At 37.7% G+C, this 24,333-nt stretch overlaps 1 protein-coding gene across 2 annotated transcripts; it reads left to right on the top strand.

Annotated features, from left to right (window-relative positions):
* Positions 1-5,459: 5,459 nt before the first annotated feature.
* Positions 5,460-24,065, top strand: kctd3 (potassium channel tetramerization domain containing 3). 2 transcript variants are annotated; one of them, XM_058398878.1, is made up of 18 exons: positions 5,460-5,864; positions 7,039-7,092; positions 7,265-7,310; positions 10,555-10,628; positions 10,741-10,799; positions 10,942-11,022; positions 12,177-12,332; positions 16,685-16,778; positions 16,861-17,051; positions 17,173-17,288; positions 18,748-18,835; positions 20,482-20,598; positions 20,754-20,924; positions 21,103-21,258; positions 21,383-21,479; positions 21,725-21,924; positions 22,024-22,159; positions 22,640-24,065. In XM_058398878.1, the coding sequence occupies exons 1-18, from the start codon at positions 5,794-5,796 to the stop codon at positions 23,142-23,144; spliced, it is 2,412 nt and encodes an 803-aa protein (XP_058254861.1). In that variant the 5' UTR covers positions 5,460-5,793; the 3' UTR covers positions 23,145-24,065. The 2 variants fall into 2 exon arrangements, with proteins under 2 accessions (XP_058254861.1, XP_058254859.1); XM_058398876.1 differs by having other exon boundaries at positions 5,465-5,864; positions 22,021-22,159.
* Positions 24,066-24,333: the final 268 nt, after the last annotated feature.

The following is a 24,333-nucleotide window of genomic DNA, read 5'->3' as shown; positions in this document are numbered from 1 at the left end:
AGAAGGATGAAGTATCATTTTCAGAATATTGTGATGTATATAAATGGTGGAGAAAATGTTGAGATTTGGGTTATCAGTTATATAACCCATATATAGTTATATATCAGCAATATTGTTGCTCAATATTGTTTATTTTTGCACATTTTTCTACTTAAAGAAATTGTTCTCCTGCTACTATCCATTGTCTTCAGGATCTAACAAAAGCTCTTTGTTTTATATATATTATCTAAACTTTCCTGCAAATCAATCAAATGTATTATGTCTTCTTCTGTTAACATGTTCAGCAACATCTAAGAGAACAGAGAAATATTTGCAATAATGGTTTGTTCCTCTAACTCCCTTCTTTTGACTAGATTACTTCCAAACCGCCTGATTTGGCTGATTCATATTTAAATAATTCCCAATTTTGCTTGTGCCTCACGTCAAACCAGAAGTCAGCTGTTGCATGACCTGGTAATATACTGTATATACACTTATTCTAACACTTTTGCAGCAATCTCACATGTGTAACTTTTATTTTGATCCCAGAATTATTCAAATCACCTTTAAGTTGCCATGTTAAACAAGTTGAGGTGGTAAAAGAAAATAATGATTCATTAGCCAACCAGACAGAAAATTAAGAACATGGATAAATTAAAATGCCTGGAATAATGCAGTTGGCAAGAGGAGAGAAATGATCAGCTTTATTACATTCTTGAATCTTTATCAAAGGGTTCTTTAATTTCCTTAAAATTTTAGAAAAATATTACACTTATAAATATGGATAGTTAATAATAATGATATAATATCCATCTTTGAATAACACTTTTTATAAGATTACATGTCACAAACAAATCCCTCTTTATGATTTGAGTATGAGTTGTATGAGTTTCTCCCACATAATATAGCCCACAGTAGAGGTGTATCTAAAGGGCAAATGTAATTTATTTCACATTTCAATGTGTTTTATGTGATTAATGTAGCAGATTATTCTTTGTAGAATATGTTTTTCTACTTGCAATGGGCAGAGGGAGGGAGAGTGAGAGAGAGATAGAGAGAGAGAGAGAGAGAGAGAGAGAGAGAGAGAGAGCATTTAACTTACATGGCTATAGAAAAGACCAGTAATTACCAGTTAATGATAATTACCTCGTTGTTTATTCATACCTCACCCCAGTAACTGTATAGTGTATTGTAGGTATTGTAGTGTATTTTATCTCTTTTAATCTCTTCACTGTGGAGCTCTGTTCTTGTCAGTCTTTGTGTGTTTGTGTGTTTAATTTTATGATGTTCATTTTTACATTTTATTTTCTATAAAAAGAATAGGCTTAACACTGTAACTTGAGTTCTGGGTTTGTGTAACAAACAAATTGCTAAAAAAAAACAGTCTATTGTTTATACACTTATACACTGTGTTGATAAATGCGTAAAACAGATTAAGTTCTGCATTCTATGTGTATTTTTCATAGCTATAATTGAAAAATAATTCACAATTATGCAATTGCCCAAATGTTACAGATTGTTTCACATTTTGTGACCATCATAAAAATTTTCCAAGAAAGAAATATCTGAATATTTTCAAAGATTCAAAGGCTCTGAAATTCTTTACAAAGGATCTGTATATGAGTGAAAAACTCATTTTGTGTTGTGTTGCTTTTAAAGGAAAATTATATAGATGTACTGATGACTAAAAATAGAATGAAAAAGAAGCAAAGAGCAAATAAAACATTTATTAAAGTAAAATATATAGGCACTATACAACTAGTTGTATAGTAGTATAAAGAATTTATTTACATATTTATCTATTTATTATCTATAGGCTATTGATGTAAATAATAGAGGGATAGATAAATAACAGAGTATTATTAAGGGATGAGGGATCTTAGGTCCTAAGGTTAAGCCCTTCTTCAGTCCTGGGGTTCAGTGTACAATCTGTAGGAAAGAAAAGAGTTTTTTTAAAATATTAAATTAATCCAAAATTGGAAATTAATCTATACTTACATGTGAAGAGCCTGACCAATGTAGGGAAAAGAGGTGAGAGAAATAACAAATATGAAATAAACAGAGGAAGAAAAGATGAATTGATTTTACACATAATCTGCATTGTCTTTAAACATCACAGGATCAGAAGCATACTTAATATCTTTCTCTTTCTCTCTCTGTCTTTCTCTGTCGAGCTCTACACCCCACTCCTGAGCTCCCAGTGTTTGCCAGTTTCCAGTGTGACCACTGCCACTACCCCTGGTCGGAGTCTCGTCGCTTGGTGGTGCCCACTGATGCTGTGGATGGATCTGTGTGGACAGCCTGTGACCAGGAGACAGCCATGGACAGAGCCACTTTGGAACTTCACACACCGTCAGAGATCTGCCATTTCATCCGTCAGCTTGTGACAGCAAAGAATTAGTGTCTATAATGAACTCAGAAACTACACTGACCTAATAGTTCCTCATGGGCCATTGATTGCTGTTGTAGAAAGGACATTAATCAGTTACAGTTACATTATTTATTGTCCAGTGTCACTCAAATGAGGATGGGTTCCCTTCTGAGCCTGGTTCCTCTCAAGATTTCTTCCTCATATCATCTCAGGGAGTTTTTCCTTGCCACCATCGCACAGGCTTGCTCATTAGGGATAAAATAAAATAATGATAAAATAGTTTAATAATTTAATTTAATAATTTATTTTTATTTCTAGTTATTTAATTTTTCCCCCTCTCCTTTCTCTGTTTCTCTTTTTTTCTAAAGCTGCTTTGAGACAATGCCCATTGTAAAAGCTGCTATACAAACAAATTGAATTGAATTGAAATTGAATTGAGTGAAGGGAAAGACATTGCTCAGAGCTTCTCCAAAATATCCATCATCTGCTGGACATGCTGCTTGACGAGACACAGAACTGCGGTGGCTAAGGCTGCTGTGTCTCTGTAGAGCTCCAGAAAGCTCTGTAAGGTGATCCTACTGACAAATTACACACACACATTCAACATAGTGTCAATGAGTTTAAGATACAATCCTGGGAATCTGCGTATCGTGGCATCAGAAGATATTTGAAAACTTACAATAAGCACTGTGAAGTAGTTCTCTGCTGCAGGCTCCCACACGTCTACATCCCACATGCTGATGAGCTCAAGCAGGCGCTCCAAGAATCCTCCCTTAAACTTTAGGAAAGAAAGACAAGCTTCATTAATGCCATGTCTAATCAGGGTTAAAAATATGGGAAATCAAAATGAGATAAAATAGACCATGTTCTGAAACTTAATTTAAGTGAAATTTCCTGATAAGACTCTTACTGCCTGAGGTGTTGAGCCATTTTAAAAACAACTGAAGAGAATCAGTTCATAAAAAACAGTTGTAGTGGTGGACCTGCACAGAAGAGTAAAGTTACAAAAAGAAATTAGCTTTACATATTGAAGTCTTGTTTTCTATATTAGCAAAATATTTTATATTTAAACATCTCTAATTTCACACAGGTGTTTATTAACTTACATCAGGCCCAGAGAGCTCTGCTTTAATCGATTCCTGATTGGAAGGCATCCTCAGGAATCAAATCAGGGTCTTGTAGGCCAACTGCACACCAACTGCATCCTGTTAAAACAAGCAAGAAAATCTCTGTAATCCACTTTGGCTATGGTGAAGTAACTGAAAGTATTTTCAACACAAATATCAAACAGTCTTTCATCATTCTGAAGTCATCTGGTTGTTAGCTGCTGCCAGACGCATGACAATCTTCTTTGCTACCATGAACAAGAAGTTCTGGTTGTGGATGCTGGCAAGCAGAGTCTGAATATAAGACAGCACAAGTTAACATAAGTTAAAGCAGAGTGGACTTTACCTGCGCAATAACAGCAGCTGAATAAAGTTTATACTTACAAAGAACACCTCATGGACAGCGGGCACCTTCAGGAAGAGGACATTTACCCCTCTGTCTGATAGATGGCAGCTAAGAAACAAGAGATGTAAGTGCTTAGTGTATGTTAAACATACAATACACTGTTAAATCATTAAACAGTGAATAGGATCTAAGCTCTCCTCACTCTCCTGCAAGCCAAATCGTTGAAGCATTCAAAGTCACACAGTACATTTTACAGCCTTTCATTCAGTGGAATAGCAGCATATGTAGATACACATCAGGTGTGAAACATGGAATTACTTCAGAGTCAGGTTGTCTCGATGCATCACTGTATGAGTGGAACAACTCAGAGCCCTTACTTTAACCACACTAAAGACCTTTGGGGTAATTCTGAAATGCTATTTGCACACCATGCCTCCATGACTAATGCACTTGTGGAATGAAAATATTAATGAATTCCCCCAACTATGCACCAAAATCCTCCCTAAAGTGTGGAGATAGATATGACAGCAGAAGGGGGCTAAATCTGAAATGGCATGTTCAACAACTATATAGGAGTGTGATGGTGAGGTGGTGGCAATCATTTGGTGATATAGAGTGTGACATAGCATATGTCTTAGGTTCCTAACCCTAGCTCTTGAGTACCCTATCTTTGGTCTTTTCCCAGCTCTAACACACTTATTAACTAGTTGTTAACTATCTGATAATCTGGATTAGGTGTTGTGGGAGCTGCTAAATGCTATTACATATAGTACAAAGGACCAGAGTTTCTTTGAAGCATGGATACATTAACACAACAACATTGTGGTCTACATATTTTGAGAACGACTTTGGTCCAGTTAATATGTAACACATATTATTATTAGCCACAGAATATACTATTTTAATAAAATAAAATAAAACAAATTAAGTTTAAACATGGTCAGTGGAAAATACTGAAATAAATGAATAAATGTTTAGTGTCTAATTTTGAAAAATTACTGAAACAAAAACAAATGTACAAACTATCGGGCTATTTTTAACAACTGCCTGATTGATGAAGGCTGACTCTCCTCCATGTTGAACAGGAAATTTGGCCTGGATTCACATCATATGTGTGTCCCAGTGAAACAGGAAGTCATAGATGGCCATTTAAGAGTTCCTACAGCCTCAGGAATATAAATGGGAACATGCTACAGATGCTTTTTGTTCAAAAGAATTTCTATAATTGTGATACATATGATTTTTTTTATATTTTTGGGTTTTGTTTTCCTAGAACAAATTTGTTCCAATTAAATTTTTTCTCTCATCTAAGTTAATTAAACACAAAACCATTTTACCTTGTTTTTATGCATCTTTAATAAGGTTTTCAATAATTGTGTCTGATATTAATGTAATGAAATATATTAATTTTGCTTTTATTATTTTGGATCGCATTTTGTAACATTGTGGCTATAGCATATGTTTATGTATTTATTTGTTTGTTTGTTTATGTTTTTAAACCCTTATTGTGGTTTCTTGTGTTTGGGTGAACAATGAGGAATTTATTTTAGTGACGTCATGTGGACGAGCCACTCGTCCACAGCCTTTTATAATATTCCATAGAAATGACAGATGGCTGAACAGCTCTGCGGAAGCCAATAGGAGTGTTCAGGGGCGGGACCTGTGTCCCTGAAATGCTTTGATTGGTTGCTCTGCTTTGGCGTCGACGTCGGCCTTGGGTTGTTTTAACGTTGTTTGCGGCGAACATAAAACAAACGAGAAAGAAAGAACGGCCTTTCTGTGTTTGCTGGATTTTCTTCATCGATCTGTTATATCGATATTTATTGAGGCCGTGATATTACCGCGGAATATGGCGGACACGATGTGCTAAGACTCCATAAACGGCCCTGGGGTGAGGCGTGATGTTTTCAAAGGGTTGCTGGGAAGAGCACGCGCAGCAGGAGTGTAACGGGATAAAGAGCGCGAGCTGCTGAACGCATTTCGGAGTCAGAATGGCTGGAATGTGTAATGGCTCCACATCTGGCCCGGGTGACATCATCCAGCTAAACGTCGGAGGAACACGGTAAGGGCTAAAGCGAAAGGCTTCAACCGAACAATAGCATCGCATATCACTTGTGTTAAACGGAAAACTAGGAATTGGCTACAAGTTTGTAACACATTTCTCCAGGCCTGACTTCAGTTGGAGAACTTAACCTTTCAGATCAGATGTTCCCGTGCTGAGGTTCATGGCGCGTGGACTTGTTTACAGGTTTTAGTTGAGGTGTTTATGGTCATTCCGTTTCTGGAGTAGATGGGACTTTTCCCATCAGGCACAGAGTTAGAGGTATCTGTAGGCATACAGATAGGTATCTTCATCTTTGAAGAAAAACTTTGGATGAATTGTTTTGCCATTTTAGCCTGTGTGCTATAAAAAGGTTAAGGCAACAGACAAATGTTCAGAAATGAATAGTAGTGGACCATGAGCAAGTATTCCTCATTAAAAGTGTGCCCCTTCTGGATAAAAAAAAACCCCACTGTACTGTTACAGGCTGTTAAGCTGTCAAAACACAATGCTTGTGTAGGAAAAACCTTAATATGCTTCGCTGCTTGCACCTCACTGCAGATGCATCTCGTGTGATGGAAATATACACTGGTGAATTTTATATACAAACAGTCTCTCCGCAGAATATTTCATTTTAGCTTCAAGTAGAATTCTAGTGGTGCTAGAACGCCTACTAGCGACTTCATAGTACAGTGACTGGCAACTTTAACATTGCTTAAAGCTGACCCTACAACTGCCCCAAAGTTTCCAAAGAGCGCATACTTTATAAAGGTGGCTGATGGATGGATGTCTAGTGTTTCAGATAAACTGTGCCGCTTCATGTCTACATGCTCTGACATACCTGCAGATTTAACTGTAGCAGGCCATTATACTTATACTCTGAGTGGATTAAGTCAGGGAGATAAATGATTGGAATCCAACAATGCTGTATTTTAACGCTGAAGCTAAATGTAGAGAAGGAGCAGATAATGCAAACACTGCATCTGATGATAATGAATTTCCATCTGATGTCTACTGAACATGTGATCGGAGCAGTGATGGAACATGTATGCATCTTTTGGTCCATGTTTATTGTCCAACCATGACACCTTAATTGTTAGTTGTCAAAATTGTAACTTGCATAGGAGAGCAGTTAACTTCCCAATCACTCTCATATTACTGAAAAATTCTCACTCCCCACCCACTCCCTCTTCAGGTTTAGCACATCAAGACAAACTCTCATGTGGATTCCAGACTCTTTCTTCTCAAGGTAAGACTGAAACAATATTTACTGCCAAATTGAAGATTTTGCTTAGATCTGTGAATTTCTTTTGGTTTTGGTAGCATTTTCGCTAACATTGGCTGACATTTTCAGACGAAACAAATTAACTAGAGCAGGGTTGCAGTGGTATGTTCTTGATCAAAGCTTATGTCTGTTTTAGCTTACTCAGTGGGCGAATATCAACACTAAGGGATGAAACTGGAGCTGTAAGTATACATATATATTTATTAAGTTAGGTAACTGTCCTGTGTTTGTCATGCCCACATCGCTGACACCTTACAACAAATGAATATGCAGTAAATGCCACAAGTCATAAAGCCATCTTTCTCCTTTATTCTCTGGCTTTGTTTTGAAGCATGCACTGTTTACTCTCTGACTTTGCTAGTTTGCAAAACTGGACTTGAGTCCAGTGGTTTAAAAGTGTGGTCAGATTCTCTTTATCTTCTCAAAGGATTCCACATCCCTCATAGTCCAGCCATGTAGCAGCTAAATACTGCTGGTGTGGCCTGTGCATTCTCACAGCTTTGGGGTGGGATTTAGCTTTCTCTTCATGCAACAGACTGCTCATTCTTTTCATTTGAGTCACATTTCCACCATTTCTTTATGATTCATCAAATGGTTAGCTGAACCATGCTGCACTAAAGCGACTGCTGTCTGGATTCCCTGAAAGCCAAAGCACCAGCTGTGTGCTCTGTGCCTTGTTATCGATGATATTGGACACAGTGTCTAGCTGAGACGTTCACTATGCTGATGGTGGTAATGCTGAGGCCTGCATCCTACAGTAACTGATAAAGGATAAAAGGAAGCCTGAAAAACATTCAAAGGAGCCTAACTATATACACTACTCACAAAAAGTTAAGGATATTCGGCTTTTGGGTGAAATTTCTGGATGCACCTAAAATGCACTATAACCTTTACAGGTGAACTTAATTTGACCTTCTCTACACTTTTGAATGCACATGTCCAACTGTTCAGTGTTTCAGTACTTTTTTCATAACTTGCTGTTCTCTAACAAGGTGCTTAACGGCAAAATTCACAACTGGTGTTTGATCCATAAATCGACCAATACATTTTCTGGTTCAGTTAGAATTAGAATTGGTATTTAAACAGTCCTCTTCATCATGCTGTTCACATTTTGACATCATTAGACCAAGACCACACTTAACAATTGATCAACAGTACCTCGCCATTGCGAGGCTTCAAACAGGATGTTCTCAGAGGGAAGTGGCCACTGAGCTTAGAGTGTCACAAAGTGTCATCAGCAGGTTGCGACAGAGATACAGAGAGACTGGAAGAGTCACTGAAAGGCATAGAAGTGGACGTCCTTTGGCCACATCCCACGTTGATGATCCCGCTTCATTGTGAACAGTGCCCTGCGTAACCGGATGATGAATGCCACTCAACTCCAGGCACATTTAAGGGAGGTGAGAGGCACCCAAGTGTCACGTCAGACCATTCTGCAAGGGTACCTGACCACACCACCAGGCACAGGCGTCATCGTCTTGCATGGGCCAGGGAGTCGACTCGTGAACAGCATGAGACGTCGTTGTCAAGCTGTAATTGATGGTCAAGGGCACAAATTATTGAGACATTGACATTTTTTGTTGTGGTATACCCACCACTGTTGGCTTTTGTTTCAATAAATTGTTTGAGATGAGGAAATCACCATTGCATGCTTCTACTTAAATGCCCTACTTTCATGATGTATCACTGTAGCGTGAACTTTTTACATTTTCCATAAATTTCACCCAAAAGCCAAATATCCTTAACTTTTTGTGAGTAGTGTATATTTCACCAAATACTGGGGTTATTCCACCAAATACTGATTTCTTAATGTTATTTAGCCAAAGCATTAACACAATTTGTTTACAAATTATTTGCATTTTGTTTTATTTGAGTTAAAGCTATGCAAATACTGCATGGTCTTGGGTTATTTTGATGTGTTGTCATTTCCTTTAAACATACACTCTAAATAACAATAGTTATATTTTGAATTTAGGAGAAATATTGTCAGCAGTTCACAAAAAATGAAACAAAACTGTTCACCTCACCAATACATGCACCTGTAAGAAAAAAACATAAGAAACTGATTATTTTGCAGTGGTCTCTTATTGTTTTCCAGAGCTGGGTATAGTGTATGGATATATATATATACAGGGTGCGGCAAAATGATCTGACACATTTGTAGGTTTAATAAAAGCGAAATAGAGTAAAGAATGAAAAATGTTTTTATTTTCCAAATGTACATATAATGCCAGTTTGTTTCATTTCGTTTTAAAAATTACATCAGTCAAGTGGGTGCTGTTGTTGTCCATACACTGTCGGAGGCATTCACGAAAGTTGTCCATAACTCGACGGGTCATTTCAGGTGGAATGGCAGCAATTTTTTGACAGATGGCATCTTTTAATTGTTCAATAGATTTTCAATGGATTTTGAGAGAGATGTTCCCCGGTCATTTGATCTCATTGCGTGGTGATATCGGTTGTCCCGCCCGATCACCTGATTTGAACCCGTGTGACTTTTTTGCTGTGTGGATATTTGAAATCAAAAGTATACACTCATCGCCCTCAATCTATTGAACAATAAAAAGATGCCATCCGTCAAAAAATTGCTGCCATTCCACCTGTAATTTTTAAAATGAAATGAAATAAATTGGCATTATATGTACACATATATGTACATATATATATATATATATATATACACACATTATATATATATATATATATATATACACACATTATATATATATATATATATATATATATATATATATATATATATATATATATATATATATAGATATATATATATATAATGTATATATGTATATAAAATATATACTGTATAATGAACGGCCTCAGCAACTGGGTGTATTCCTGTCTCATGCCAGTGGTAGGCTCTAGATCTATTGTGACTGACCAGCATTTACTAAAGATGAATAAAGAAAAGTTATCTGATGGTATTATGGTGGTGGATTTCATCAGCTTTGAGTGAGCATACAATGAGCAGGTAGAGAGGCTTAAAAATGGCACAGAGTTTGATGTTGATGATAAATAAAAAGTACCAAAAAGATCATAGAAGTAAAAACGTTTTGTGATTATATTAGCATTAGTTTAGAAGTGATAATACATGTTCTACTTATAACTGGAACCTTCTCGGTGAGCCAAACTGAACTTGTACACAAGTCATTGCTTAGTCTGTATTTTCTTCCTAATCTGTACCATGCATGTGCTTTTCATTTTCCAGCACTACCTGGTCAGTATCCCACATGTGTAACCACTTTACAGCAGTGCATAATGATGAAAATTTCATATTTACTTTTTGTGTTACCTGTTTTATATTTTTTTGTTCTTTTTTGGCTAGAATAAAAAAACATTTGTCATGATTATACTGTGCATGCTTGATAAGGTGAATGATTGTGAAAGCCTATATTTTCTGCACTATAGATATTTATTGACCGAGACCCAACCGCATTTGTACCCATTTTAAACTTCCTTCGTACTAAAGAGTTAGACTTAAGGTAAGTTATGATCTCTTGAGTTTTAACTTGGTATTAGAATACAGATTGGTGAAGGTAATGGTATTGGTGAAAATTAATGTTATTCTTTTTCGCTTTAACATCACTGTTTCAGAGGGGTCAGCATAAGCATTCTACGCCATGAAGCTGAGTTTTATGGGATTACACCTTTAGGTATAACTTACACTTAAACGTGTCTTAAATGCCACAAATACAAAGGGATTTAATGCGAATACAATTATTTTATGATATCTTGTAATGTTTGCTGTTTTTTTTTTTTTTTCTTGCATGCTGATTTTCCTGCTGTCATGGTTAGTTCGACGTTTGCTGCTGTGTGAGGAGCTAGAGAGATCATCATGCGGAAGTGTGCTCTTTCATGGCTACCTCCCACCACCAGGTAGTTGTTTCTTAATTATTTATAAAATTTTATTCATGATCACGTATTTAATTTGCCAAAACAGCACTGATTGCTTGATTCCCTGCCTGCCCCTCAATCATCCACAACCTCACTGTACCACACCCAAGCCAACCAAGACAGTCAGAAAACGTGGACTGAGTTTTAATGACCACTAGACCTTTACAGACCACATTTCAACAACTGCATGGTATTGTAGGTTCATTCTGTATAACATTAAGAAAATCAGACCCCATCAACCCATCATGCCATCAAAACTGGACTATTGCATGGGCCTCCCAGCCAACTCCATCAAACCCCTTCAGATAACTGAGAGTGCAGTAGCACACCACGTTTTCAACCAGCCCAAAGAACGCCATGTCACACCCATATTCATCTCCCTCCACTGACTTCACAAAGTCCTCCAGAGTCCTTTGAGTCCTTGATGCTCACAAACATACCTCCTTCAGCAGTCTTCTTGAAGTACAGGGCAGAGGAAACGCATGATTTGCAAACAGCTAATACGCAACAATGAAGAGGGCAGGTAAACTTTGTGCCAAGTTTAACAGGCAGAATAGATGACATGATTGCAGTACCTGCAAAACTAAAGCCTGGTGCCGGGCAGAGCGCCTCAGGCTTTTGAGAACGGCACCTTTCACCAGGTGGTTTCTCTTTTCGTCACAGTTGTTCTGAATGTTGCAAGCCACGCCAGGAATGTTTCCACGTCGCCCACACCGAATTGTCTGTGGGCTAGGTGTTAAACAGCAATTATGGATTTGCCACATTTGAAGTAATTTCCCACAGTAATGAGTCCACAGTGCCATGGCTACTGGCTAATGAAATTGCATCTATGCTGCCGGTTAACTAGGAAAGGAGCTTACCTGCCCTCCTCATTGCTGCATATTGTTCACTTCTTCTCTTTCCAGAACCTTCAAACTGCCTTTAATAATCTTCCAACCTCAATCCAGACAGCAGATTTCACCTCTATATTCAACATATGGCTAAAGACCCACCTCTTTTATAACCCTTCCCTAAACCTAAATAACCCATAACTCTTACACCTCTAGTCTGTGCAATTTGTTTTTTAGCACTCAATAATCTCGACGTTGCACTTAAAACAACTGATTAAAAGAGCTTTTGCTTTGATTTTCTTTCAGCTATTCCAGCTCGCAAAGCTGCCAGTGGGCAGAGTGCAGCTACTGGAGTCCAGGAGGAGTACCCAGGCCCCAGTGGAACGGATGGGAGCTTCTCTCGCTCATGCTCACACACTGCTTTGCCTGGGCCAAATGGAATAGAGGGGGCCACAAAACTTTGTGAGTACATTCTGTGGACACAACTGTGCTTTTATTCCTACATGCATTATTCCTACAAAATATCTGCTGAATCTTTACTATGTTAGGCACATGATACAGAAAAGTTATTTGCCCAGAAAAATATGCACTAGCAAATGAGTTCTTTCTGCTGGCCAGTCATCTCACTGAGCACTTAATTATTAAAATCAAAAGTTATATTAATCCATCTTTACATATCTAGTGAAATAGCTATCTCTTTTAATGCATTTAATAACAGTTACAGTTATCGTCATACCTGCATGACCATTAGCTCAGTAGGATGTACTGTATGTAGAGTAAAGGGGGAAAGAAAGTATTCTGTTTTATTTATCAGGGACTAAATAACAACTGACACAATCAATATGTAGTCATTAATAAGTACACCATATAATTGATTTAACATGTAGAACTACCTTTAACACCAATAACAAACAGGCAGCCAATCAAATTATGTCAGTTTAAGAATCATTAATTAATAAACCATTAATAGATTATTGTGATCATGCCTGTGGCACCAAAAAAAATTCAGGGACTGATGATGCTGGGATAGTGAACAGGGAGGGCATTTATTAGCTATCCAGGAGTTGTCTCTCAGTGTGACTCATAACATCAAATAGTGAAATGAATTTCACAGAGCAATAATTACTTGCATTTCCATGAAATGCCATTAACTATAGGCCAAAAGTGCAGGAGGTCTGTTTCTGTGGATGTCTGCCAATATTTGTACCATATTAAAAGTTAATGTTGTTGCAGTATGTTAATTATCAAAGTTCAAAAACATTTCTTTATGAACATATGACGCTTGATGGAAATCTGTTCCTACATCAACTAGACATTGGAACACATTTGAAGATTTTACCTTTGGGCTCATGCTTAATCTGGAGTTAAAATTACCTACAAAATATTAAAAAGACTTCTGATTTAAGCTTAAAATGTTGAGAATTATAATGTGCCTAGTGGTGTGGAGAGAACTGCGATAAGATGGTTTATTGTCTTAATAAACTCATAAGCAGAAAGAAAGAAAAGCATATAAACAGATTGCATGTTGGTCAGAAACACTCATCTGCTTTTCTAAGTACAACTGAAATGAGACAGAACTTTTATTGATTGAGATGGGCTTTTTACCTGGCTAGACGTGGTACAACAACATCATCAAAATGATCAAAATCAGAGCAATTATTAATTCATTATTAAAGGAGAATTAATTCAGAGTAAAGGGAAAAAAAAACAAAACAAAAAAACCCCCACAACAATCAGCCATAACATTAAGATCACTGACAAGTGAAGAGGATAACACTGATTATCTTGTTACAGTAACACCTGCCAAGAGGTGGAATTAGGGCTGCAAAATTAATCGATTTTCTAATCACGATTACGATTACAGATGCCACTGTAGCGAATCTAGCTCAAAATTTAAATATTTAAGTGTAATTATAACTGGTTATAATTAATTATAAATATTCAAATGGGGGTTCTTAGAACTAACTGTCAGAGAATCAATAACACAACTATTTGATTTTTTCGTCCAGTGAACAGACCGTATAATTATTTATTAATTCCGTGAAAAGTTATCTTCCTGTCCAAGAAAGAATAACTACTTTATAAAGTACTAGCTGTAATTTAGCACGTAGCAAGAGCAATGTTCAGGGACCCCGAAATTGTGAGCAAAGCACAGAGACAATCACTCGTGAATAAAATGCATTTAATAAAACAGAAACACAAAACACATACTAACTACGACACGTACATAAAAGACAGGTTAAGGATTATATAGAGGGGATAAGGAGGTAAAGAGAGATTGAGATTAAGGAAGGGAATACTGAGGAAATCAGAACGAGAGAGAGAGAGTTTGAAGGAGATAAGGAAACAGAGAAGAGAACAAATATGGCAAGTTTCAGATCGAGTTTTGATTACCACGTGTGAGAATTGTCAAGGTAATTAGGATTCACCTTAATAAAGGGGCTTCAGCTTAAAATTGCGGATCTAAAATAATTAGTAGCTTCTACTTGCATTGGTTCGTTGACAAGCGTCCTGATGTAGTGGATCAAGGAGGTTCGGAGATTCAAAGTCCTCGGAGTAAGCAAGAGATTCTGCTGGAACGAAAAAGGTTTCGGTGGTGCAAACAAAGTTCTTCAATTGAAGCTGCCGGCAAAGTCTCAGAAAGTGAAAGTCTTGTCCCGAAGAAAAAGGTCGGAGTCGAGTCGGGCAACGATAGAAGAGATTGTGCCGGGAAGGAAAGGTGCACGGGGGCCCCCCCCGACCGCAGAGCGGAGAGGGGGTTGGCCCCTGTGGGGCCAAACCGAGCTGAGCAGAGCAAAAAGCTGAGCAAAAAGCCACGATAGATGGGTGCTTAGGGTTTTTATTGATCCCTTGGTCGCCCCCAGTTTTTCAGAGTGGCCAATCCAATACCTGAAACTTTTGGAGAGAAAAGTTTCTTTGTCTCTGCGCCGTCACTTATTTGCATACTTTATGGTGAAGTCAGGAATGGATAAAGTTTCAATTAAGGTATTGTAGGCTCATATTATGTACTTGGATGACCACATGGCCTACACTATTGCTCCTAAAAGTAAAAGCGGATCATTTTGATAGTAGACACGAAAGAGACAGTATGAGAGGAAAGGAAACTGGGTATAGGCAATTAAAACATATAATCTTATCTTATAAAACATTGTTCTGTTTCATGAAAACACAGAACAACAGGTCATGAGTGGTAATACAACCATAAAAATATAAAGGCAAAAGGGGAATACATATACAGGTGTGTTAGGCATGGGTCAGGTAGGGTTTTACTATTGTTTTATTGAAAGTTGAATAAAGGAACTCTCCTTATGTGTGTGTGTGTGTGTGTGTGGGGGTCAGGATGAGCGTTTCCAGACGCTGTGGGTGTGTGTGTGTGGGTGCGTATGTGTATGTGTATGTGTATGTGTCTTCAGTTACAACTTTGGTCATCCCCCAGTCAAGGCATTGATTTGGTTGAGATTAGGGAATTCTTGTTGAGTTTTAACGGCAGTAAAACTGCTAGGTGCAGGGTGATTTGCATGTTAAGGTCACAAGTTGATGGGAAGTTCCAGGGGTGTGGTCTGCAGAACTCCAACATTCATGGAGGCAGGATTTCTCCTTTGTCTCCAGTCTCGTTGGGGGGTCATTGGTTATCCAGAGCCATCAGACATTCTGGAACCTGGCTCTCATGAGTTACAGCATGTCGGTTGAGGTATAATGAAATGACTATAAGTAGTGATAGCTCAGTTGTGAGCTGTGTAATAGTTAATTGAGTTTTTGAGAAGGATGCAACGGACCCCATGAGCAAGTGAGCCGACCTGGAGACGCTACACCACGATTATGTAATCGTTCAAAGCTGCAATTACAAAAAAATCTACTTCCATTATTCTGCGTGCTTAAGGGGTGTTTATCGCATTTTACATTGTGAGGGGAGAATAAAGACTTTTAATTGGCCTCATAGTCTAAAGGCGTGTCCTTATCAATGCCCCGATTATCCACATGCGCATGTCTATCTCGTCATGTTTCGCGAACATGTGCGCTGATAAAGAAACATCAGATAGTTTGCAAAGTGTTGCTGAGATGAATAAAAAAAACGGTCAGAAAATACAACGTTATTATTGAGATAAAAGACTAACTTTTAATTTTTATGTTAATCAAATGTTGACACAGTTGATAAAAGTCGGCTAACTAATATATGTTGTGTAAAAAAGGAGGCCCACTGTCTTTGATTCTGAAAACCCCTGACATAAGGACCCTTTTGAATATTATTCCATACCCAAGACATACAAAAGCCTTAAATTAAATAAGCCTAAAGACAGATTTAAATAAAATATAATCTGTTAAAACACTAAGACATTACAGACTGAACATCATGACTTTCTATTATTCAGCTAATGCAGAATTTAAGTTAAAATGCATACATGGCTTAGGTGAACAATGGGTCAGAACAGACTCCATCATTCGGCTGTTCTGTCAATAGAAAAAGGAATTCTCAGCACTATAAACACTCTTATGGTAATTGACCGTCAAGTCTCAGAGATAGTCTCTGATTCCACCCTCAAAGAAATAGGATAGAAAAGTCACCAAAATAAAAAATATTTATATGTTATAAAATATGGCATGCAGTTGCTTCAAACAATGGTATAAAGCTATTCAAAACACCATTTAATGTAATTTAATTGGGATAATCGTAATTAAGAATCACAATTACGATTTCAAGGGAATAATTGACAATTATAAGTTTTGTCATAATCGTGCAGCCCTAGGTGGAATGTATTCCATTTATGGCATTTGGTATTTGTGAGAATGTAACTTTGTCTCCAACTAAATTTCAGCTGGCTCAGCAGTTGATCCTAGGAAGGTGCTCATTGTTGCTGGACATCATAACTGGATAGTAGCTGCCTATGCTCATTTCGTCATTTGCTACAGGTAAAGCTTGTGAAACAAGTTTACTCCAAGGCAAAATGTTTGGACTTCGGACCCTTCTCAATTTCTACAATCTGTTGCCTAGGATAAAGGAATCCTCAGGATGGCAGCAGGTGTTCTCAAGTCCTTACCTAGACTGGGCCATTGAGCGTGTCGCACTAAATGCGAAGGTTGTAGGTGGTCCCCATGGTGACAAAGACAAGATGGTTGCTGTATCATCAGAGAGCAGGATCATCTTGTGGAGTATCCAGGATGGAGGAAGTGGCAATGAGATAGGTAAGGGAAAGGGGGTATAAACAATAAAGGAAGAAATGGTAAAACAGTTTTATCTCAAAATTAATCGAATAACAAAACATTTACTGATTTGACCTGATAAAGTTTATCTGTATCTCTGAAGGTGTGTTCAGTCTTGGTGTGCCTGTTGATTCTCTTTTCTTCATTGGGAGTCAGCTGGTTGCCACCAGTCATACTGGGAAGGTTGGTGTGTGGAATGCAGTGACTCAGCACTGGCAAGTAAGAGCATTTGTTTAAAAAACCTACTCTAATCTAGGGATGCAACAACACAGTTAACCCACAGTTCAATACGTACCGCAGTTTTTTAACCATGGTTTTCAGTTCAGTTTGGATGGCTTGGCAGATTAAAGTTATTTTTTTTCCATTATTCTTTGCTTAGGTGACGGGAACAGTAAGTATGTTAAGAAGTAAAAAAATGGTTTTAGTTGAAATTCTCTTTATTTTTCTTAAATGCAAAAATTAACTTGTACACATTCATAGTGTACTGAAAATAGTGAGATATAAAAATTAGCTGGAAGGAATCAGCTAGGGACTGTTGTTTTTTGGGTTCCTTTGTTACCTGCTCTGCCATCCTGCTTCCACACAGTGATATCTCTGGGTGATGGAGCTGCAGATGTGTGGTCATGTTGGAAGTATTTCCATTTGAGTAGCTAACTCGTGTGTAACAGTGCTTAAACACAGTCATTTTTTTTGTTTAGCATTTTTGTTTCATCGGCATCATAGTCAACAACAAATCCGAAATGTTCCCACACCACAGATCTGAAAGACAGCACTGCTTCCTCGTATTTGTCTCGCTTCACCGCTCTCCAGGGTTAGAGTGAAATCTGACACCAGCATCGCAAGCATGTTTAAGCGCCCCTAACTTTAACGCTCACTGATTGGATATTTACTTGCGGGAAGTCTCAGCACGTAGACATACAGTACAGGCAAACACAAACAGGCGGTTCAGAGAGTAATAAAACGCATGGTTATTATTGTTTTAAGGAAAAACTGAAAAAAAACGTGGTTCGCATACGCGCATTGAACCGTGGAGGTCGTACCGAACGGTTCAGTATTATATTGAGTATTGTGGCATCCCTACTATTCATTCTTTAAAAAAAACAACAAAAAAAAAACGTGGTTTTAGTTTGCTCCAGATGCTTAAGGTAGTAATTAATGCAATAACATGTCATAACACTCTCTAATGAAGCTAAATGGCTTAACTCTCAGGTGAACAATGATGACCAAGCACACCTTTTTCCTTGTACGACTTTCATTTACTCATCACTGAGTCAATGCACAGGTGTGTGTGTGTGTGTGTGTGTGAATTTAATCTGCTTTCTAAATCAAACATGAACCTTCTATATTCTAAGTGCACATAAGTGTGCTTTTAATCATACAAACTTTATGTTAAAACCATTAATCTTTAAGATTGCTGTCTTCTGCTGTTAGCTATGTATACATATTCATGTGTGCATTTATTTATTTATGCATTTATTTATCATAATCTATTAACTTTTCATCCATTTACATTAAAAACTGATATAATAACCTGAATACAGTTAGCCTTTTGAAAACCAGATTACTGAAACATGACACTTAACTTATTATTATATTATAGTAATATTTCATTCTAATAATGTAGGTTTTCTTATGTCAAGGAGCTGTCAGGAGCTAACACACTATCTTTGTTGTGTAGGTGCAGGATGTTGTGCCCATAACCAGCTGTGACACTGCTGGATCCTTTCTCCTTCTTGGATGCAATAATGGCTCTATTTACTACATTGGTAAGTCCAGTGGTGGGCCAGCAAGGCCTTCTCGGTTGGCCTAAACAGCAGTGATCTGAATCACTGACTTTAGTTTTAATATATTTAATATATTTTTAATATATTTAATATATTTTTCCATGAATGTGTTTTAAATTATTCCCAATAGTCTATTCTCTACATTTCATAGCTTTTCTCTCGGTTGTGCTGTTTCCAGTAGTGTATATTTATTATAAGAGGATTTGTCCAATCATATTTCAGCCAGTGGCAGACATCATGTGTTGCCAGGGTGAAAGAAATCTGCCTTAAGGCCTTCAGAATCAATAGTGCAGGCGCCCGTAGCTTAAAATAAGTGGCAATGAAATTGTTACATTAACCAATCAGATTTCAAGTTGGTGTCACTGGGGCCATCTAGAAGGCATATGATTACGTCAGCAGTTTCCCGTCCTTTGATTGGATAATTGGAGTAGTCAGAGGCAGCGAACCGCACAATCTAAATAAAATATACAGCTCCGGAAAAAAATAAGAGACCACTGCCCAGTCAGATTTGAACCCTCTTGAAAACCTCTGGAATGTCATCAAGAGGAAGATGGATGGTCACAAACCATCAAGCAAAGCTGAGCTGTTTGCTTTTTTTGCAAAAAAGAGTGGTATAAAGTTACCCAACAGCAATGTGAAAAACTGGTGGAGAGCATGGAGCCAAAACACATGCAAATCGGGGTTATACTGATACTGGTTTCTTTGTTATTTATATAAGACATAAGAAACTGATTATTTTGCAGTGGTCTCTTATTTTTTTCCAGAGCTGTATATATTTTAACTCACAATGGCTGACAGAGGAGAAGAAATCGATTTGATCACATACATCTTTACAAATGCATTTTCAAGGCGGACTGTAATAAAATTGACTATTCCTTGTGAGGTGTGAAATACTGTAGCCTAATTTCTTTTTTACTTTGCTATTTAACGTTTGATTAGTATCTATTGCTGTGACGTCATAATGATGGTATAGAGGTGGATTAATTCAGGAAGAACACCAGTGAAGGCCTAGGTGTGAAATGCACGGCCCGCCACTGGGTAAGTCGTTGATAGATGTGCAGAGTTAACAGCTACATTGAGGTGATGGAATACCTATATAATGCGTAGAATAGAATTGTATGATGCACATAATATTTATATTGGAGATGTAATGTTGAGATAAAAAAAAAATCAGCATACAGTGGAAACTATAGTGATTGAAGTCTTTCAACGCAAGACCAGGTCTTCGTTTCATTCTTTTAAACTATATAGAAGTGTAAACTAAGGCTAATGCCTTCAGTGGAGATTAATTACTTACGGAATATACAAAATAATTTCTGTGTTTGAAGGTTTTAATTCATAAAACCTGATATTATCACTGTGCCCTTAATATTGTTTACTGTAATAAGAACACTCAGAAAAAGTGATTTATAAACCTCTACCTACTTTTCAGGTGTGCATGGAAGAATAATTACATAAAAACAGAAACAGCATGGGCCATGTAGTTTAATTATGAAACATGCTTTTATATGAAAAGAGGAACTAGGTAAATTGTCAACAATCAAGACGACAAACGTAGAATTTATGCTGATATTACATAAATTAAACTGTAAGAACAAAAGGGAAATTCTCTTTTTTTTCCCCTCAAGACATGCAGAAGTTCCCACTGAGAATGAAGGACAATGACCTCCTAGTCACTGAGCTGTACCATGACCCCTCAAACGATGCCATTACAGCCCTTAGTGTCTACTTAACACCTAAAACCAGTAGGTGACTTGTTTTTATTCTCAGATTAACCCAGCCCTTTTAATCAACTAATGTTGACACACAAAGGCCTATTTCTAGACCTTTTAAACAATTAGTTAATATTTATATGTTGAATATTAAGCTGGAGCTAAGTGAAGTGATTTTTTTTCCCTAGGTGTGAGTGGAAACTGGATTGAGATTGCGTATGGCACTAGTTCAGGTGCTGTGCGTGTGATAGTGCAGCATCCAGAGACTGTTGGATCGGGCCCTCAACTATTTCAGACGTTCACAGTCCACCGCAGCCCTGTCACTAAGATCATGCTGTCTGAGAAACACCTTGTGTCAGGTGACTTTGCTCTGCTGAATTATGTATGTACTAGAAGATTTGTCTCTTTGAAACTTGGGTGCCTCTAGATATGTGTGAATGGAACTGCTTTAATAAAATGAGGTGGGAATTTCCTTATTTAAGGCTACCAGAAGATTATGAATAGGAAAAAGAACTGATTCTATGATTTGTGTTATAGTGTGTGCTGACAATAACCATGTGAGGACGTGGACAGTGACTCGCTTTAGAGGCATGATCTCCACTCAGCCTGGATCCACACCACTGGCTTCCTTCAAGATCATCTCGCTGGAGGAAACAGAAAGCCACAGCAGCTACTCCTCTGGCAATGACATAGGTGAATGGCAGGAGGAAATGTCCATCCTTAAAGGACCTTGTTTTCATAAAAAACAGATTGCACACCGAGACTTAGCCTTGGCATGTTAGTACAAATGGTACCCTCCTTCATTATTTCCATACAGGCCCATTTGGAGAAAGAGATGATCAACAAGTGTTCATTCAGAAAGTCATTCCTATCACCAACAAACTCTTTGTGCGTCTCTCCTCCACTGGAAAGAGGTACGTGCAGACTAAAAACTACATGTGCATATGGAATGTAAATAAGGACCTAATGTCCAGGAGCTCCTTTCCAAATACCTGGAACTAATTTAACATTTGCACTGAAATCACTGCTCAGTTTTATGAATTACATACATTCATACGTCATTCAGTGAGCTCAAAGGTTTTAAGCAGCATTGATAAATGAGGGCTGAGGTAACTACATGGTCACTTATTCATCTAATAATTCATTTATTCAACCAAAGGATCTGTGAGGTGCAGGCAGTGGATGGTACCACCATCACATGTTTCACTGTGCGCGAGTGTGAAGGCTCCAGTCGTATGGGTTCCCGGCCACGTCGTTACCTCTTCACCGGCCATGCAAACGGCAGCATCCAGATGTGGGATCTAACCACGGCCATGGACACGGCAAACAAGAATGATGGCAAAAGCAAACGTGATGCTGGTGTGGAACAAATAAGATAATACTTCATTATAGTTGCTGTACTTAGTAATTTAATTTACTGTAAAGGAAACTATGTTTTGCTTTTTTTTCCTTAAGAAGTAGGAGGGCCCACAGAGGAGGAGCTTCTGAAGTTGCTTGATCAATGTGATCTGAGTACATCACGCTGTGCCACACCGAACATTAGTCCGGCCCCTTCAGTACTGCACCACAGCCGACTCCGAGAGTCCTGCTCCAGGTCAGACTTGCTGCATCAGTGCCACACTGTAAACCAGCTCTGCTCTTTAGTCAGATATATCAAGACCTATTTCAATACTCTTCAGTCAATTGAGACTGTTAAAATCACCTGTAACTATATATATAATAGTGTAGACACAGTAGACTGTTTGAAATATTGTGCAGTATACTGTTCTAATAGACTAGCAGAATAATATGGTGTTATATTGAATGCAGCTTTTCACTAGAGTGGATGTTGATTCATATGTCTGCCTCGAACACAGTTGCCTGGGGAGCACTTAAGTCTAGAATTAATCCTCAGGTCTGAATACCCATATGCACTTGAGCTACAATGTTATATTGCTATTAATGACATATTAAATTAAGATAATACACCTGACTTGTCATGTAAAATGTGAAACAGTCATTTTGTTAATGAAATGTATTGTCAGTAATTGTGGAGAACAGTAATTGTTCCATAAGATAACATTCTTTTCTTCAGTCTCCAGCTGCAGGCCCAAGAACTCCTGGCAGAGACTGCCACATATGGCGCTGTACGTCCATACAGAGAGAGCCCACTGCTGGCACGTGCCCGTCGCACAGAGAGCTTTAGCAGCTATCCAGATTTCCACACCCTCAACCTGGCCAAAGTCCTGAGGGAGCATGGTGGGCACTGCAGCGGCACAGACGATGACAGCAACGGTGACGCTGGAGACAAGAGGAGCTCAGAGTCCCCAACGAGCACCACTGACAGCCTTAGAGACCCTCGCCGCAGGGCGCATTCCTCTGATGAAGGCACCTTAGAGTGTAAAGCAGAGGGTAGGAGGAGAGGAGTGCTTGATGGGAACTTCCTTAGCCGAAAGAAGGCACCTCCAGTCCCTCAGTTGAGCTCTGTGTCTGTGGGGGGTGAAGCAGGAGGCAGTGACTCCTCCAGCACTGCCTCGCCCTCTCCAACAAAATCGTCCACTTCTCCACGACACCGCAGGGGTCTAGACATGAGTGAGTGACACATTGTACACTGAAACAGTGAATATGTACTAACCAATACATGTACATACTGAAGCAGTATTTCCATATCCATAAATATATGCCTGAAGGAGTAGCTCTGGTGAGAAAAGCATAGAGGTGTATAAAGCAGCAAGTTACCAAATGAATATTTAATATATACTACAAACTTAGAGATTATTATTAGAGAGATTATATTAACTGACACTAAAGTGCTTTAGAATTGACTGTCAAGGTGAAATGCTACAGGTTAAAGGCAAAAAGTAATGTCACTACAGTGAACTAACTCAACTTCCATTGTGTTCAGATCTTTACTGTAAAGCAGTTGCACTTTATTTTGCTCTTTTCACATTTAATGAAGGGAATAATTTCAAACTTTTGCAGGTGCCTTTTTCATTTGAAATGTTCTATTGTGAGCTTATTACTTAATTTTTTCTTTCTGGTCATTTTTGTGGGTGGATAGTTCACAAAGAGGGATTGTGTTCAGTGAAACAGGTTAACTTCATTCCAAACCCTGTTATACAATGCTATTAGATAATGCAAGCATAAAGCAATTTAATTCAGTTTAAGTCAGAAAACAAGGATTATGCAGAAATATTGCAGTGTTCACTAATGTTCATTTTGCACTGCTAATAGGCTGCTAGTAGGCTGCCAGTGTGGGGTGCAAAGGGGTATAAAGGGTTCGATCTATTATTATATGCTTCATAATATATGCTTGATATTAATTCTGCTACAGCGTACTCATGAAGTGTTTTTTTTTTTTTTAAACCCTGGATAGTGGATAAAAACATTTCCCCTGCCAGTTTTACAGAGGGTCTAAAGCATCTCTCTTATGCAACTGGTACTCATTAAATCGGAATCTGATGAAGTATATGTATGAATAGGCAACTTGTTAACACTATACGGCTAAGTTGCTTATATATACATATATATATATATATATATATATATATATATATATATATATATATATATATATATATATATATATATATATATATATATATATATATATATATATATATATATATATATATATATATATATATATATATATATATATATGTATGTATGTATATGTATGTAGCTGTACTACATTAAGTGCAAATACATTAATTAAGTTTATATATATGTATATATATATATATATATATATATATATATATATATATATATATATACACATACATA

This window comes from Hemibagrus wyckioides, linkage group LG09, assembly GCF_019097595.1.
Source record: "Hemibagrus wyckioides isolate EC202008001 linkage group LG09, SWU_Hwy_1.0, whole genome shotgun sequence".
Classification (NCBI taxonomy): Eukaryota; Metazoa; Chordata; class Actinopteri; order Siluriformes; family Bagridae; genus Hemibagrus; species Hemibagrus wyckioides.
Note: the sequence above shows the minus strand (reverse complement) of the source record. Positions and strands in the feature narration are given on the sequence as shown.